Source organism: Cricetulus griseus, chromosome 2, assembly GCF_003668045.3.
Source record: "Cricetulus griseus strain 17A/GY chromosome 2, alternate assembly CriGri-PICRH-1.0, whole genome shotgun sequence".
Classification (NCBI taxonomy): Eukaryota; Metazoa; Chordata; class Mammalia; order Rodentia; family Cricetidae; genus Cricetulus; species Cricetulus griseus.
Window position 1 is genome coordinate 267,610,728 of NC_048595.1, and position 15,509 is coordinate 267,626,236.

Below are 15,509 nucleotides of genomic sequence, written 5' to 3' on the forward strand. Positions count from 1 at the left end.
TTAAAAATCTTCCTAAATCTTTCATTTGTAAAAATACATCCAAAGACTAGAAATGCAAGTATAAAAATGTCTCCACAATGACCTGCTGTGTAGAGAATGAATAGTTCACAGGCTAAAAGGCTGGTAGTGCATCCTTTTTAGGAATTACATCTGTGTTGACATGAGGGGAAGGTCAAAAGGTGGCTCAATTCATAGACCGTCACCCCACTATTAGGAACCCCTGAAAAAATGGTGCTCCACAGACCCCTTTCCCTCCTGGCTCGGAGTGGCATTGCACTTTAAGTTACCTCCATGGCAGGCTGGTACTGGCTAGTTACATGCCTGGGGCTTGTAATGCTGCAGTATGCTTTGCCTTCGGTACAGCAAAGGTCCAAGTGAAGGGAGTAGGAATCTTTGATACCACTTGTCAGCAAAGTACAGATACCACATTAGCTTCTGTTAGCCCTCCTGCCCCCAGCTCTGGGCAACAGAGCTATTTTTGAGATTGTTTCTGTGATGTTTGCTAAAGATATAGAGTGCATATCTTCCCTAAACTCAATACATGATGACTCTGAGGAAATGCTTGGAGACTTTGCTCCCTAACATGAGAAGTCCTATTATTCATGGGCATTTCTGCAAACTATCTATGCTACAGATTAAAGTGTCTGTACCAGAGAACTAGCAGCAGCCTGCAAGGCTGAAGCAGCAGCAAGGTGTGCTATGTAGTAGCTAGGAGGTAGCTGTTTGCTGTAAACAGAGTGTTTCACTTGTGTGAATGAACAATGTGCTCATATCAGTGACTTCACATCTGCAAGGAGGGGAGGAGTTTCACTTTACAAGACTTTTCACATGGAATAAAAACAGGAGGACCAATATCTGATATTCAGAATTATGACCAATGTCAAACTCAGAGGTAGTTACCAACAAGTACATGCATGCACATAATGACCTAATTTATTTGGCTTGTTTTGAGTAAGCAGGACTATAGACGAGTCTGTAAAGAAACAATAAAACATTATATTGTATGTTCCCTGAGCAAAGTTCTTTGTCCTGAGCATGTAATTGTGACAATATTTTCATATAAAAAATAAACCCCAACTTTTAACCACAAGATAGGTTTGGTATGTGCTCTTAGTAATTCAGTCTGGTCAGATGCTGAAAAATGTCAACTGCACCCATAAGGTCCAAAATTCAAGTGTTTCAGAATTGTCTACTTTCACTTTTAAAAATGATCTCAGCCCTGAATTTTCAAATGTAAACAGAATTTCCAATTTTCAAGTCCTTAATTTCCTATTTCTATAGTAAAGGAACTTTGGTTTGACTTTCAAAGTGACCTACCATATTTTGCTTGTACAACTGTTCCTTTGTTCACTATACTTGGGTGACGCTTTCAATTGTCTACATAATTTAAATAAGTTTGCCACCCTTACGTAAGGCAAGGCAGTACTTCTCTATGGCTACATCACATTCAGTATCGTCAACTGTAAGCTCTGCACCGCAGCACATGATACATCAATAAAACACTATGGAAATTCTCATAAATACTGACAAGAAATTCAGGAGGACTGGCATACAGGAGGAAGGAACTCCTCAGTAGATTGCATCTCATTTGAGTCAGGATGCTTTCTTGTTTGATTATCTGAGCATATACCAACAGGCCCATATAAACTTATGCACTGCAGTTCTTGGTAGCCTGGAGGTGTTTCAAGTCTGCTCATCACATTTAGAACCAGGCTAACTCCATGTTTTAACATGATGAAAAACAGACCTATATTCTGATCAGTCCCTACCAGTCTTTGAGCAAACTGAGAACCATCTGAGATGACTCTCATCAATAGCCCTGAGTGCTCACCCAGAATCCTTAGTGAGGTGACGTTAGCTTCTATACTTAAGATAACTGCCATGGCACCGATGTTATCATAGAAAGTATTTCTAGCCACATGGCAGTGGGAGGCCTGGTAACTCTGCTCCAGGCTTGTCATTCTAGCTGTCTGCCACCAAACACTATTCTTTTGAGTATCAATCACTGGCTATCTGTCGGCAAATGTGAGCATCTACTTAATTTTCATTCTAAGCCCCGCTATGTTCTTCATTCCTATGGTGCTTTGTTTGTTTCAGAAATACTCTGAGGACTCTATGGGGGGAATAAAAACAGCCACCAAAATATACTTGAATAATGAGTTTTCCTCTAAGGCTTCAGTAGTAAGGAGACCTTCCTGTTCTCAGTGATGGTTCAGAAGCTATTTAGCCAAGGGAAGCTTATGTTGCCATAGTCCCTTAAACACCTCAGACACTTGTAAAGGAGCTGGTATCAAAACACCACTGGAAAGTGTCACTGCACGATATTTCTACATTACCCTCCCCTTCATTTTTTTTAATAGGCATGTAAATTACAATCAAAACAGAATAAAAGATACTGAAATATCAGCCCAGAAACTTCACATTCACAGTCTTTTCTGGAGTTATATATCCAAAAATTAAAAGCTTATGGCAGTCAGAGGCATTAGAGTTAAGTTACCACCTTCAAACAGAAGGCAGATAACAGCAACAGCAAAACACTCCATCAGCACCAGGACACAGTGATGAATCCAGACTTGGGAGGCACTGAGTAGCCCAAACCCTTTAGTACCATTTGACTGGCAGTCTGAGATCTGAAGCATGCTTTGGTTCACATGAAAGGTAACAGTCAGGACGTTATTTTATGCAATATAAAAGAAGTGGTATTTAGGAAAAAATCCAAGGGTTAACTCTGAAACCATCTCAAATGCTTCACATGGACTTTCAGTGCTTGGAGACGCCCAATCATCTGTGGCAGAGTATGTGCTTTTATCTCCATACATACGTGTATAAAGACAGGCATATACGTACACATATATATGCCTGCACTCCTATGTGAAATCCTCACACACACACACACACATACTCACATCTCCCCTTTCGCTTATACACTTACTATTTATAGTATCTCAAGTCTGTAAAACATGACACCCTGCTTAAATGTAATTTGCTTAAGAGTGATTTGTCTGATTAAAAATTCCCACTTCCTCGGCAGTAGTTAGAATCCCGGTCAGCTGCTCTCTGTGGAATGCTATTCCCCTGTGCTTGTGTGAGGTAGACTTCCCAACCGGGTGAAGAGAACGTTGACAAGTATTAAGTTTTCTTCCGTTTTTGAATTGAAGGCCCCTTTTTGTTTTGCTCTTCTGGTGCCTTCAGGGAAGAAACTTCCTGGGGTGACCTGTCTGAAAGCTCTGCCAGCTCTGACCTCGCCTCCTGAGGAAACGGTGATGTGCAGCCACGGTCCCCTCCCACTTCTCTCGGCGAAGTAGAAGTGCACGGCTGGGATTCTGCTTCCTGTCTTTCCTGAGAGCTGGTGGACAGCTGTGCGACAACTCTGTGTGGGCAGTTTGCCACCATGTGCATGATGCTCTGACAGTAATGGCACTTCTTTGGCTGAGGAGGTAGACTACATTCTTTAGCATGATGGTCAAGGCCACCACAGTTATAGCATCTGCAAAGAAATATGAGAAAAATATCTTAAAAGTAGGTAGAGTGCATAATTAGTGAAAAAGCAGTGATTATTAAAATAATAATTTACATAGACATCAATTTTAATTACCAAGGTTCAAAAGCTGTCAAAGAGATCAGTTTATTTGAATATGACTTCTTTATATGTACTATTTCTACTGTTTATACTGATTGCTTCAAGGGTCATCATCACCAAAACCTTCCAGCAACTTTACAAATCAGTTGCGTTAAACACAACAGCTAGCAAAAACAAAGGCACCCAGACATGGCAAGTATTTCCATACAGGAATGAGTCATTCAAATTTAATGGGCTATTGTGAAAGAATAGTTTAACCCACTAGATGGCAGTCAACAATAAACCAAAAAACCACTAGCTGGGTTTAAAAATGAGTATAAAAATAGAGCTGTTTGCCGTGATAGGAATTAACTTGCTCAGCATTTAGGAAAATTACAGACTGAATTAAGCTTTATGACTTAAAGACTTCAGTGTTTATTATTTTATTCATGGAAGCTAATAGAACTGAAATAATTTTTTGCCACTGTATAAAATTTACAAGGAAATTTGATACCTAAGCTATCTAGTAAGAAAAAAAAAAAGTGTTCAGTGAATTACTCATTTTGAGGCAAGATAGTGAGAGTCTGAACCACAACAATGCTGCAAAGAAGCCTCCGATGGGGGAAGACAAATCAGTTTGGTCTGATGCTTGTTGGTGACTGGAAAAGTTGATTTTTAACTAGCTTCGCCTTAGAGTAAACTTTCCTAAACTGAAGTAAGCATAAGCCTCATTCTTATTTGTTACTAAAATCTGAAGGTAATCTGAAGACATGGATAGGGTTGCATATTAGATGCTGGAAAATTCATCTTCTAAAATCTGAGTAAAGAAATAAATTTGCTCAATTTCAGTCATAATTTCCCTTTTTAAAACAACACAGTTTTAAAAATGGAGACATGGGGGCTGGAGATACAGTTGGTAGCTAAAAGCACTGACTGCTCTTCCAGAGGATCTCAGTTCAATTCCCAGCACCCACACAGCAGCTCACAACTATCTGTAACTCTAGTTCCCGGGAATCCAACACCCTCCAAAACAAACAAAACAAACAAACCAAACAAAACACACAAACAAAACACCAATGCACATAAAAAATAAAAAGGAATTAGCAAAAAATGGAGACACTAAGAAGCACTTATATTTTAAAAAGTTTTGATTTGTGTCTTAAAGATTGTAATTGCTCACTGATTTTTTCCAAATTAACTGTTTCAAGAGGTTTTTATATTAAATTACTTTACAAATACACTTATAATTCCATATTTCTCGTTATAAAGCACATTATAATTCAGTGTTTTTTAAAAAATAAAGAACAAAATATGTGACAGATATAAAAAGTAGTTTAAGACCGTATTACAACAAAAATCTTGACTAATTATATTTGTATGTTTACAATAAGTAATTAGTAACTTAATTATTTTACATTTCAAAGACAAACTACTAGTAAAATAACAAGCACTGTATGTAGATACTCAGTATTTTATTTTCTAGAATCAGTTATAAAGAATGAATTTTCTCAAGTAGCAGAAGTTACGGTTAACCATCGTCTGCTTCTCCATTAGTCAACACGAGCATTTATTTGTTTATTTGATATATATGCATGCTCTATATGTGTGTATAACTATTTCATTAGAGGGTATCAGATCCCACTATAGATGGTTATGAGTTGCCATGTGGTTGCTGAGGAATTGAACTCAGGTCCTCTGGAAGAGCAACCAGTGCTGAGCCATGTCTTCAGTTCCTTGTCAATATTATCTTACAGAACAGACAGGATGGGATTGTATTCTTTGTAATGATCAATAGGCATTTATTTATCTTAATAGACTGTACCATATTTCCAAAAAAGGGAAAAGTCAAGAAATAAGTAATCTAGTTATATGCTGCTCAAATACACACACCATAGTAAATTAACAAGCACTGCAATTCAGAAACAAGTACCCCACACATGACCTAATGATGTGTGGAAATAATGAAAATTACCAGCCAATCTTGAAATTCAGGCCCCCAAAATAGACTAGGAGTGGTCGTCTCCACTCTCCGAGCTTCATCATGCCGCCCAAGGATGACAAGAAGAAGAAAGATGCCGGGAAGTCGGCCAAGAAAGACAAAGACCCAGTAAATAAGTCTGGAGGCAAGGCCAAAAAGAAGTGGTCCAAAGGCAAAGTTCAGGACAAGCTCAACAATCTAGTCCTGTTTGACAAAGCTACATACGACAAACTCTATAAGGAAGTGCCCAGTTATAAGCTTATTACTCCAGCTGTGGTCTCTGAGAGATTGAAGATTCGAGGTTCCTTGGCCAGGGCAGCCAGTCAGGAGCTACTTAGTAAAGGGCTTATCAAGCTGGTTTCAAAGCACAGAGCCCAAGTAATTTACACCAGAAACACAAAGGGTGGAGATGCCCCAGCTGCTGGTGAAGATGCATAAACAGGTTCAATCAACTGTACATTTGGAAAACTAAAACGTTATTAAATAAAAAAAAAACAGACTAGAAAACGTCACTTATGAATATGACCCATTACTTACTGAACTGTTTACCCATATAGTTTTCTTCTATAAGGAGTAAAGAAATTCTTAAATTAAATTTGCCTTTGCCCACCTGTAAGATATTTTTTTTTCACTACATTCCTGTCCTGAGGCCAGAGTACAGCCAGGAGTTCATTTTCAAAGACAGAAAACAGTAGGCCGACTAGGAATAGAGCCGCCTCCTGCATGCACAGCAGTCTCAGTCCCTGTGGTAATGCACACCCTTCTCCAATTCAGGGAGTCATTCTGCCCACTCAGTGAACAAGGGCCTGGATGTCACAGAACTATGTTTACAAATGGAGTCTTAGACCATCATGTTTTGTGTGCCTGATTATAAAGTTATTTTAAAGAAAGACACACTGTTTTAGTTTCCCTGCATTTCAATGTACACATTACCTGTTGGGTTTCAGGTGTGTTAGCATTAGGCTCTATGGCCTTTCACACTGGATGGTGAGCATTCACTGTATATATGTGTTGCAACAGCAACTGCTCTTTCTGAGCGCAGATCACAGCCCATTATGAAACCCTTCCATCCCAATGACATCAGAGTGCTAATGTTCAGCTCATAGATGATACTGTAGCCACACATGTGAAACATGCTGTGTGGGGTCTAGACCCCTTTGTCCACATTTTATACTTCTCCAAGTCAGTTTTTCTGCTAATTAGAATGGATTTTATATTGTGATGTGGGTATCAAAATAGTAAGTGTGACACAACAGCTACAAAGCTAACAAATACAGGGGCAGAAAGTGTCCTGATCAAAGGATATACAAAGAAAACTATAGTCATAGTTTGTTATAAATTCTAACAGCCTGACCTAAAAATTAAAATTATCTGTTTGTCTAGCATGCAGGAGGCCTTAGAGCAGATCCCCAGCAGCGTTTTAAAAAAAATTTAAACCTAATAACTCACCTATGTTCAGTATGTTATAAAATGCTGAGCCAATGGCACAAGGTAGGTAGACTTTCTTATACATTAAGCATCTTTAATCTTTATTAATGAAATGTCCAGTTTAATTTTAGAACATTATTCTTCGTGGAATCATTTGATAGATACTTTAACTCCAACGAAGTAGCATACATTTTATAAGTTTTACTTACTATAGTTTAGAAGATTTTAAAGATGGAAGATAAATAACAGTCAATATTTTTAAGACTGCCAAATTAAGATTAAAATTTCTAGAAGAGGGCTGGAGAGATGGCTCAGAAGTTAAGAGCACTGCCTGCTCTTCCAAAGGTCCTGAGTTCAATTCCCAGCAACCATATGATGGTTCACGACCATCTGTAATGAGATTTGGTGCCCTCTTCTGGCCTGAAGGCATACATGCAGGCTGAACACTACACATAATAAATAAATAAATCTTTAAAACAATTTCTAGAAGACCTTACATGGCAAAATTAAACAAAAAAATTCACAAACCTCTTAAGACTTCAAAATTATTTAATTCACTGCATTATGAAATAAGCAATTGTATATATAAATATATCATTAAAGCATATCCAATTTTCTCGTGATTTTTTTTTAAATGAAAACTTTGATTTGGAAATCAGAATTTAGAAGTAACTTACTCTTGGGAAACTTATCTTACATAAATGAGAAAGTAATTTTTTTTAAAGAAAAAATTGATTTATGGGGCTGCAGAGATAGGTCAGTGGTTAAGAGGGTACTGCTCTAGCAGAAGACCCAAGTTCTGGTCCTCATAATCATGGTGGGAGGCTCACAGCCTCCTGTAACTCCAGCTCTAGAAGGATGGGAGACTTGTGGCATCTACAGCAGCTGAACTCACTTACACAGACCCATACACACATAACAAAAAATAAAATCTTCAAAAAGATTTGTTTTTATTATGTGTATGCATGTGTGCCTGCATGGGTTTGTGTGTGTGTGTGTGTGTGTGTGTGTGTGTGTGTGTGTGTGTGTGTGTGTGTGTGTGTGTGTGTGTGTGTGTAGGTGCCCACAAAGGCCAGAGACATCAGATCCATGGAGCCAGAGTTGCAGGCAGTCCTGAGTCATTTGATGTGGGTGCTGAGGATAGAACCCAGGTCCTTTAGAAGGTCAGCAAGTGCTCTTAAACGCCAAGAAAGAGGTAGAGGAAAGGCATAGATAGAACTCCCAGGAAAGGAAGATGAGAAGAACCAATGAGCCACTCGGCCGGAAAGGGGACTTAAGAAAACCAGACTGGAAAGTACTTCAGGGACTCAACTGTAGAAAGCTCTCTAAAGGGACCCTTTCCCATTTTCATTTTGATCACAGTTAAATAAGATCCACAAACAGGGGGCAGAGGTCCTGAATTCAATTCCCAACAAGCATCTCACACCTGCCTCTGCCTCCAGAGTGCTGGGGTTAAAGGTGTACGCCAGCACTACTGACTACTTGACTTACAGTCATTCACTTTAATCACATATTTAAGACTGTAAGTCAAGTAGTCAATAGTGCTGCCATACACCTTTAATGTCAGCACTCTGGAGGCAGAGGCGAGTGGATCTCTTGAGTCCCTGGAACAGAGGGAGTTCCAGGACAGCCAGGGCTGTTACACAGAGAAACCCTGCCTTGGGGGTGGGAGATGGGGACTGCAAGTCAGTCAAAAGTCTAGGTGGATGACTGACTCAGCAGTTCTGGTCAGAAGCTAAAAGACAGACATTATGCTGTGATGCCTGAATGAGCTGCAACTAGTTTCTGATGGCTAGAGTGAACAGAAATTGGGATTCACTCTCTTGGAGAACAATTGGACAGCAAATTTCAAAATTAATAGCCTGAGCTAGCAGTTGTAGCTGTAGGAACTGGCCCCATATTCACCATGGCATGAGCACAAAGATTATGGGTAGAAATGATTGAACTAAAGCTTTGTCCACACTGGTAAAAAATTAAAAAAGCAAACAACAACAACAAATAATTATAATGCACCTAGGTGGTCTGGCTAGAATCTGTATCTTTACAACTAAGCTATAAATATATAAAACTGAAAAATAAAGCTCACAAATACCAAGGAATATTTTTTTAGATATTAATGGGAATAAAGGAAAAGAATATTTAGATACAGAGGTAGATCTATATACACTAATAAGGAAAAAAACTCTGAGACAAAAATATTCATTAAAAATTGTGTGCAAGCCAATGAAATACACTCACCTTTATGCTTCAAAGGCACTATACATGGTAAAATAATTTTATATACTTTTCACTTTTAAATGTATGGCAAAGCTGGTGGAGGATAAAAATAGTGCTAGAGTCAGTAAAGTGGCATTTCATTCCTCTGTACGACACTATAGTTCCTTCTCAAAATAACCAAAGAATCAACTGCTGTTTATATAATGAAGAAAGAAAGCAATTATAATTATAGAAATGTATTTCCATTCTATAATTTGACTTTCACGATTATTCCCAGTGGTACGACAGCACTACTGTATAGCAGTAGTTCTAAAGCACTATTTAAAATAGTAACTTCTGGGTATAGACCTATCAAGTCAAAATCCTTAACCATCCAGCATCAGTGTGGCAGTCTTAACATGGGACACTGTTAATGAATGTGTGAGGATCAGAGCAGACCTCTGAAGACTGTCTCAGCAGCACTGAGGCCTCAGGAGGCAAAGAGAAGGGAAAAGAAGAAAGGCATGGAAAGTAAAGAAGATTCGTTGTTTCTGGTTGTGGTAGCTGAACAGCTTTCAATTTCTCACCATCACAGATCTTAGCTTATTAAAGAAAGAAAACACTAGGTAAAACTCCTGAGTTTAACTTTAGAATTGGCTTTTCCGCTCTGAGGCCATTATTCAATTACAAGTGTATCAACCAGTAATGAATTCAAAGTGTGGGTACTTGTGTCATCAAAATGTATGAAAGCTTAAAATTTCTTAATCAATTGCTACTTACCCTGAAGTTCATCTTCATTACAAATTAACATTTACTGACCTTAATAAGATTTCCTTTAGTAACTCTTAATTTGCTATCTTTATTGCCTAAATATAATCTTGAAATGCATATAAATTTGTTAGGTATATGTATTAGTCACTTTTTGTTGCTGTGATAAAACACCTTGACCAAACTGACTAGTGCTTTATGGTTCCGGAGGGAAGTTGTACAGTGTCGAGGGAGGCACAGTGTGGGAGGCTCAATCAGGAAACTGAAGGATGGCCTTTCTCTCTACAGTATGGAAGCAGAGAGAATCAACTGCAGATGAGATAAGGCTCTGAGCTCTCAGTCCCCTCTGCATCTGCTGGGAACATACCTCCTCCATTGAGGGTAAAGCTCCTAACCTCCACAATCAGTGCCACCAACTAGATCACCACAGTTTATATATAGTCTTGCCAATTTGGTTGCTTTTTAATAGAAAATTTACTTTCCATACTGTTTTTAAAAAATGACCATTCTCTAATATTTAAGCTGCACGTTTTCTAAAAGAGTATCTTTAAATAACAATAGCCCACTTTTTACTTTTCTTCTTAGGCCACTCATTTACATTATCAGCATTATCAAAAACAAGGTGAAATTCCAACAATATAATTGCCAATCAAATCTTTTTAGTGCACAATAAAATGTAGGTGTTTAGATGGCTGTGTTTCCTAGTTCTGGGTGGCATGGACACAAAATGGAATTTGAAACTAAAGCTTCTGGAAGTAGAAATGAAGTCTCAGCTTCAGACTATTTAAACTAAGCTGAGATTTGTAAGAAGTTCAAAGGGGAGTTTCTTACCTGTTAACTACTCTACTGACCTTTTATATTAGTTGGTTATATGATGAGGAATTATCTCTACCTCTTACTGGTTAGTGGGTTCAACTGTTTATAATACCCATCCAATCACTTTCCTAAAAGAAAAAGAATACTTAAAAATATACACTATGTTCAAAACTTTATACTAGACCCCAAATGACAGGTATGGTGATAATTAACTGGATAATAAAATTTACATGTTTATGTTGTCACCTTATTTAATGTCTTCTATCTTTTGAACTGCCTCGGGTTTATTAGCTTTTTGGATCTGATTAATGATGTGGTCTGGCTTGTAACAGCAACTAAAAATGTACCAAAGTACCTCAGAAACCAGCTAAAACACACCAACAGCTCTTCTCAAAAGCCTTTCATCATCCTATAAAAACAACAAGATGATGGAAAAGGAGGGACAGATATAAGACAAATGGCAGTTCAGGTCACTGGAAAGTAGAGATGGAAAATGTTGTGGTGGGTTTAAAAGAGAAGAGAGGGGGAGTGAAACCATCAGAGGCATGGGGGAGGGTGGGGGGGCAAAGGGAGCCTTTTTGTGTCAGCACAATTCACTCAGGCACAGTTATAAACCAGGTACTTTGGGGTCTATCTCATTAAATTTAAAAGCACTTGGTAGATTCTGCAGCAACTGTATGAAACAATAATCATTTGTTCAGAGTTATCTATGTTGTATCACAGTGGAAGAGCAAAATAATGAATTCTAGGTCACAAGTTCCATCTTTATTTGAAATGAATGTTATCTTTGTTGGTGACGAGCAGCATCTCAGACAGGTACTCTGTTCCAGCTAATGGAAAAGTAAAGGCGTGCTCAAACACAGATATCTTAATGCCTTCCACTTTCTTGGGAGTAAAAGCAGCTTGTTATGAAATAGGGCCAAATCCCACCAACAGTGGCCCCTCTGCCAGTGCCAGACAATGAGAGATGAAGAGAGAGTGTCTGGGTCAGAAGTGACTTCCACTCATGCATGCACACAAGCCAGACACCTTTCTGCAGCAGCCGAACTCTTCAAATGGTACACTTGTATTGTGCCCTGAAGCTTTGAGTTCTTCTTTATTATTTGGTCACATTTATCTTTAGGAATAAAATATTTTGTATACAGGAAGGACATACATTGAACTTACCTCAAAACTATTAAAATAGGAGGTGGTTGCTTAGATAGATGAATATTAGAGTAATGTATAGTTACTGATAATGTTTGCTCAGTTATTTATTTCAGTAGCTTGGTTGGAAAGGTAAGTCAAGAAGTGTTTTTCATGGGAACATTCCCAAGTCTATAGGGTCAGAGATATCACATGGCTCTGCTGAAAGGAACAGTTCCACCAGAAATGTGCCAACTTTTACAATTTTTTTCTCTTTCTCATCACACAATTTCTTTTAAGTTTGGTGTGACTACACTAAAATTTTCTCCAATGAACAATGAAATTCATTTTAATATTAAGCACTGTCATGGATACCAATCATGAAGGCAAATACCTGTAATCCCAGGATTTGTGAGGCAAAGGCAGGAGGATTGTCTATGAGTTCTAAGCTACTCTGGTCCAAATAATGAATTACAGGCAAGCCAGGGCTACATAGTGAGAACCTGTTTCAAAAAAAGTTTACATAATAAATACATAAAATACTAGACTGGAGCACAAGAGGTTTTAAAGTAGGAGTGTCATCATTATTTGATTAAGGAATAATTTATACTCTACCAAGAGGATGTAGAATTAAACAATGTACAAAAGAACTTACATATAGCACAATAAAAATACCCTAAAAACATTAGGTATATAAAACAAGAATTTCAAATGTGACCAGGTCACAGACATGCACGTCCCTCAAAATAGAAGCAAACTGCATGAAATTTTAGAGGAAAGAACAATATACAAGTCAAGTTTGGTGATACAACTTCATAACTGTGTAGCTTGTCTGCAAGTCAGTGTACATAGCCAGCAAATTAAAAGTTGTCCTTCTGGGATTCAATAGTGTACCTGCTGTGTTATGCAGAACTCTGACATCACAATGATAGAGCTACTTTTGATATGAACATAATGTTGATGGTATCTGAGGTTTTTTGTTTATTTATTTATTATGTACACAGTATTCTGTCTGCATGTATCCCTGCAGACCAGATCTCATTACAGATGGTTGTGAGCCACCATGTGGTTGCTGGGAATTGAACTCAGGACCTCTCGAAGAGCAGCCAGTGCTCTTAACCTCTGAGCCATCTCTCCAGCCCCCAGGGATCTGAGTTTTTTAATGAAGAAAATATTAACAATCCTTCCGCTACTGTTAAGTTTTATTACAGAATTTGGAAGGATATTTATAAGTTCGTTTTAACAATGTTTACTTTACAAAAGCAACATTTATTTATAGAGTGTTGGTGGTCTTAAGAGCATGTTGCATGGAATGATTTATTTAAATGTGCCCATTGGAACAACTTATGTGTGAGACTAAAGAAACTTGTGCCACACCATATCCTATCTCAATAACTATTGTTGGAATCAGAAAAGAGTTAAAGTTTGGGCTAGAGAGATGGCTCAGAGGGTAAGAATGCTTCCTGCTCTTCCAGAATTCCTTAGTTTGGTTCCCAGCACCCAAATCTGCCAACTCTCAACTGCCTATAACACCTCTAGAGGATTCAAAATCTTTAGAGCTCAGCTGGCATCTAAACTCACATGGGCACCCTCCATATAAACGTCTGCACTCACATGGGCACCCTCCACATATATACAAATAACAAATAAAAACAAACTCTTTGAAAGAAAGAAAAGACAGGATATAAACTGTTTTTGGCTTCTAGTGATCAGTGAGTTTAATCTTTCAGTCCAGCCCAGTTACTGCCTAGGTAAATGACAAAGAAGAGATGAGAAATAAATATCCCTGTTCTACTTCTCTGGTCAAATTGGTTCTCTTGTGACTGATGGATACAATCCCTTATCAAGCATCAGCATTCTACAATGCTCACCATGTAGGCAGGTGAAAATTGAGCAAGTTCACTTGCTATCATTCAGATAACCTCTGTAAAACGAGATATTTTCTCCTATGTAGTAGGTCTCATCGTGAAAATTAGGAGCTGAAGAAGAAGCCATGAACGTCTTCTTGCCCATAGGACTTCTCTTTCTTGATCTTGCAGGGTTGCTTTATTCCAGGAAGGTAAACATGAGACTAAGCTTGATGTAGCTAAATACCCCTGCAATCTTTTCTTTGATCACTAATCACTTACTTACAGAAGTGGGTCTCAGGGCTTGAACAATAACTCAGCACATAAGAGTGGGTGCTAGTGTAGCAGAGGATCTGAGTTCCTTTCCCAGCACCTACACCAGGTGACTCAGAACACTCACAACTCCAATTCCACTGATCTGACACCCTTTTCTGGCCTCTGCAGGCACTGGCATAGGATGCACACACATACATGTAAACACACATAAAGAATTATGTCTCACCATTTGACCTTGTGAAGACATAGTCACTAATTTAAGGAAAAATGGCTTTCTAGTGAGGACAGCTACCCAGGGATCAGAATGAATTGGGATTTTTTTTGTTTGTTTTTTGTTTTACAAAACAGGCTAGACCAGGCTAGCCTGACACTCAGAGATACACCTGCCCCTGCCTCTGCCTCCTGAGCACTGGGACTAAAAGTGTGTACCACCACACATAGCTAGAATATGCTTTTTTGCTGGGATCATTGTATGGATTTGGCTGATCGAAACTTACATAAAGAAACAAAACCACTACATATATTTTTCTTAATCTGTGGTTGTAATAAAAGTAAACTTCTTAGCACAATACAAGTGATATTTATTTCATAAAACAAATATTTTAAAATATGATAGCTATAATATTTACAATACCTAGATTATGGAAACTACATAGGTGTTCAACAATAGAGGCTATAGATAAAGAAAATGCATTATGTTACATGATAGAATTTTTTAAACATGAAAAGGAATGTAACTAAAAATAATTATAATCATATTGAGATAAAACAGTCTCAGAAAGACTAATATTTTGTTTCTCCCATTAGTGGTTTTTATATTTTATATAGATATAGAAAATCATGTATGTACATATTACACAGAAGTGGAAGTGAAACTGTCTGTCTTATATGACCCAATAACAACCAGTAATAGGAAGTTGCTTCTGTATTCAGAAGCAAATTCTGCCTTGGTTAGTAGAAGTTCAATTGATTCCCCTTCTTTACTGCTAGTGTTGCGTCCACTAGCATATTCACGTCAGTACTTCTAGTCTCCAAATGCAGCTGCTGTTTGAAGTCTCCTTTGAACCAGTTATAACATCTGCCCAGGTCTCATTTAATTGGGTTAAATGAAATGTTTAATACTTACTCCTTTGGTATCTGTGTAACTCATGCTATTGTTGTTTTTAAATTATCTCTTACTATACAATAATTATTCACATGGAGGCTACTATGTGAGATGCAAAAATTGCCATATCCAAGCCTGTATCTCTTTAGCACATCAATGCTAGTCACAAGATAAGGCCAACTAACTTTATCTCCTGGGTTACTGGACCCAATTCTAGATTTTACATTTTGTCCCTATGATCTATTTTTTAAATTTTGAAACAATTTGTTTTTAATATTCCTGTGATACATTCCAACATGCTAAAGGAAGCTATAAAATATGATTTACTGTGCTTATAATCCTAGTAAGATATAAGTAAGTAAAGTCTTTAAGATATAATCAAAACACTAATAATGTAAGATGTTAAGGAAA

The 15,509-nt window shown here is 37.8% G+C and overlaps 2 protein-coding genes across 2 annotated transcripts in view; one reads left to right on the forward strand and one right to left on the reverse strand.

Moving 5' to 3' along the window:
• Window positions 1–3,129: 3,129 nt before the first annotated feature.
• Lin28b (lin-28 homolog B) overlaps window positions 3,130–15,509 on the reverse strand; it is an 81,248-nt gene continuing 68,868 nt past the window's right edge. Inside the window, exon 5 of the mRNA XM_027401888.1 lies at window positions 3,130–3,487. Coding sequence (XP_027257689.1) covers window positions 3,130–3,487 — 358 coding nt within the window. The remainder of the gene's footprint in view (window positions 3,488–15,509) is intronic.
• Window positions 5,577–6,014, forward strand: LOC100769604 (40S ribosomal protein S25). Its single transcript, XM_027401905.2, has one exon. It carries the CDS (start codon window positions 5,601–5,603, stop codon window positions 5,973–5,975), a length of 375 nt encoding a protein of 124 aa, XP_027257706.1. The 5' UTR covers window positions 5,577–5,600; the 3' UTR covers window positions 5,976–6,014.

Coding starts and splice junctions, on each gene's coding strand:
- LOC100769604 (XM_027401905.2), top strand. CDS start 5,601: ATGCCGCCCAAGGATGACAAGAAGAAGAAAGATGCCGGGAAGTCGGCC.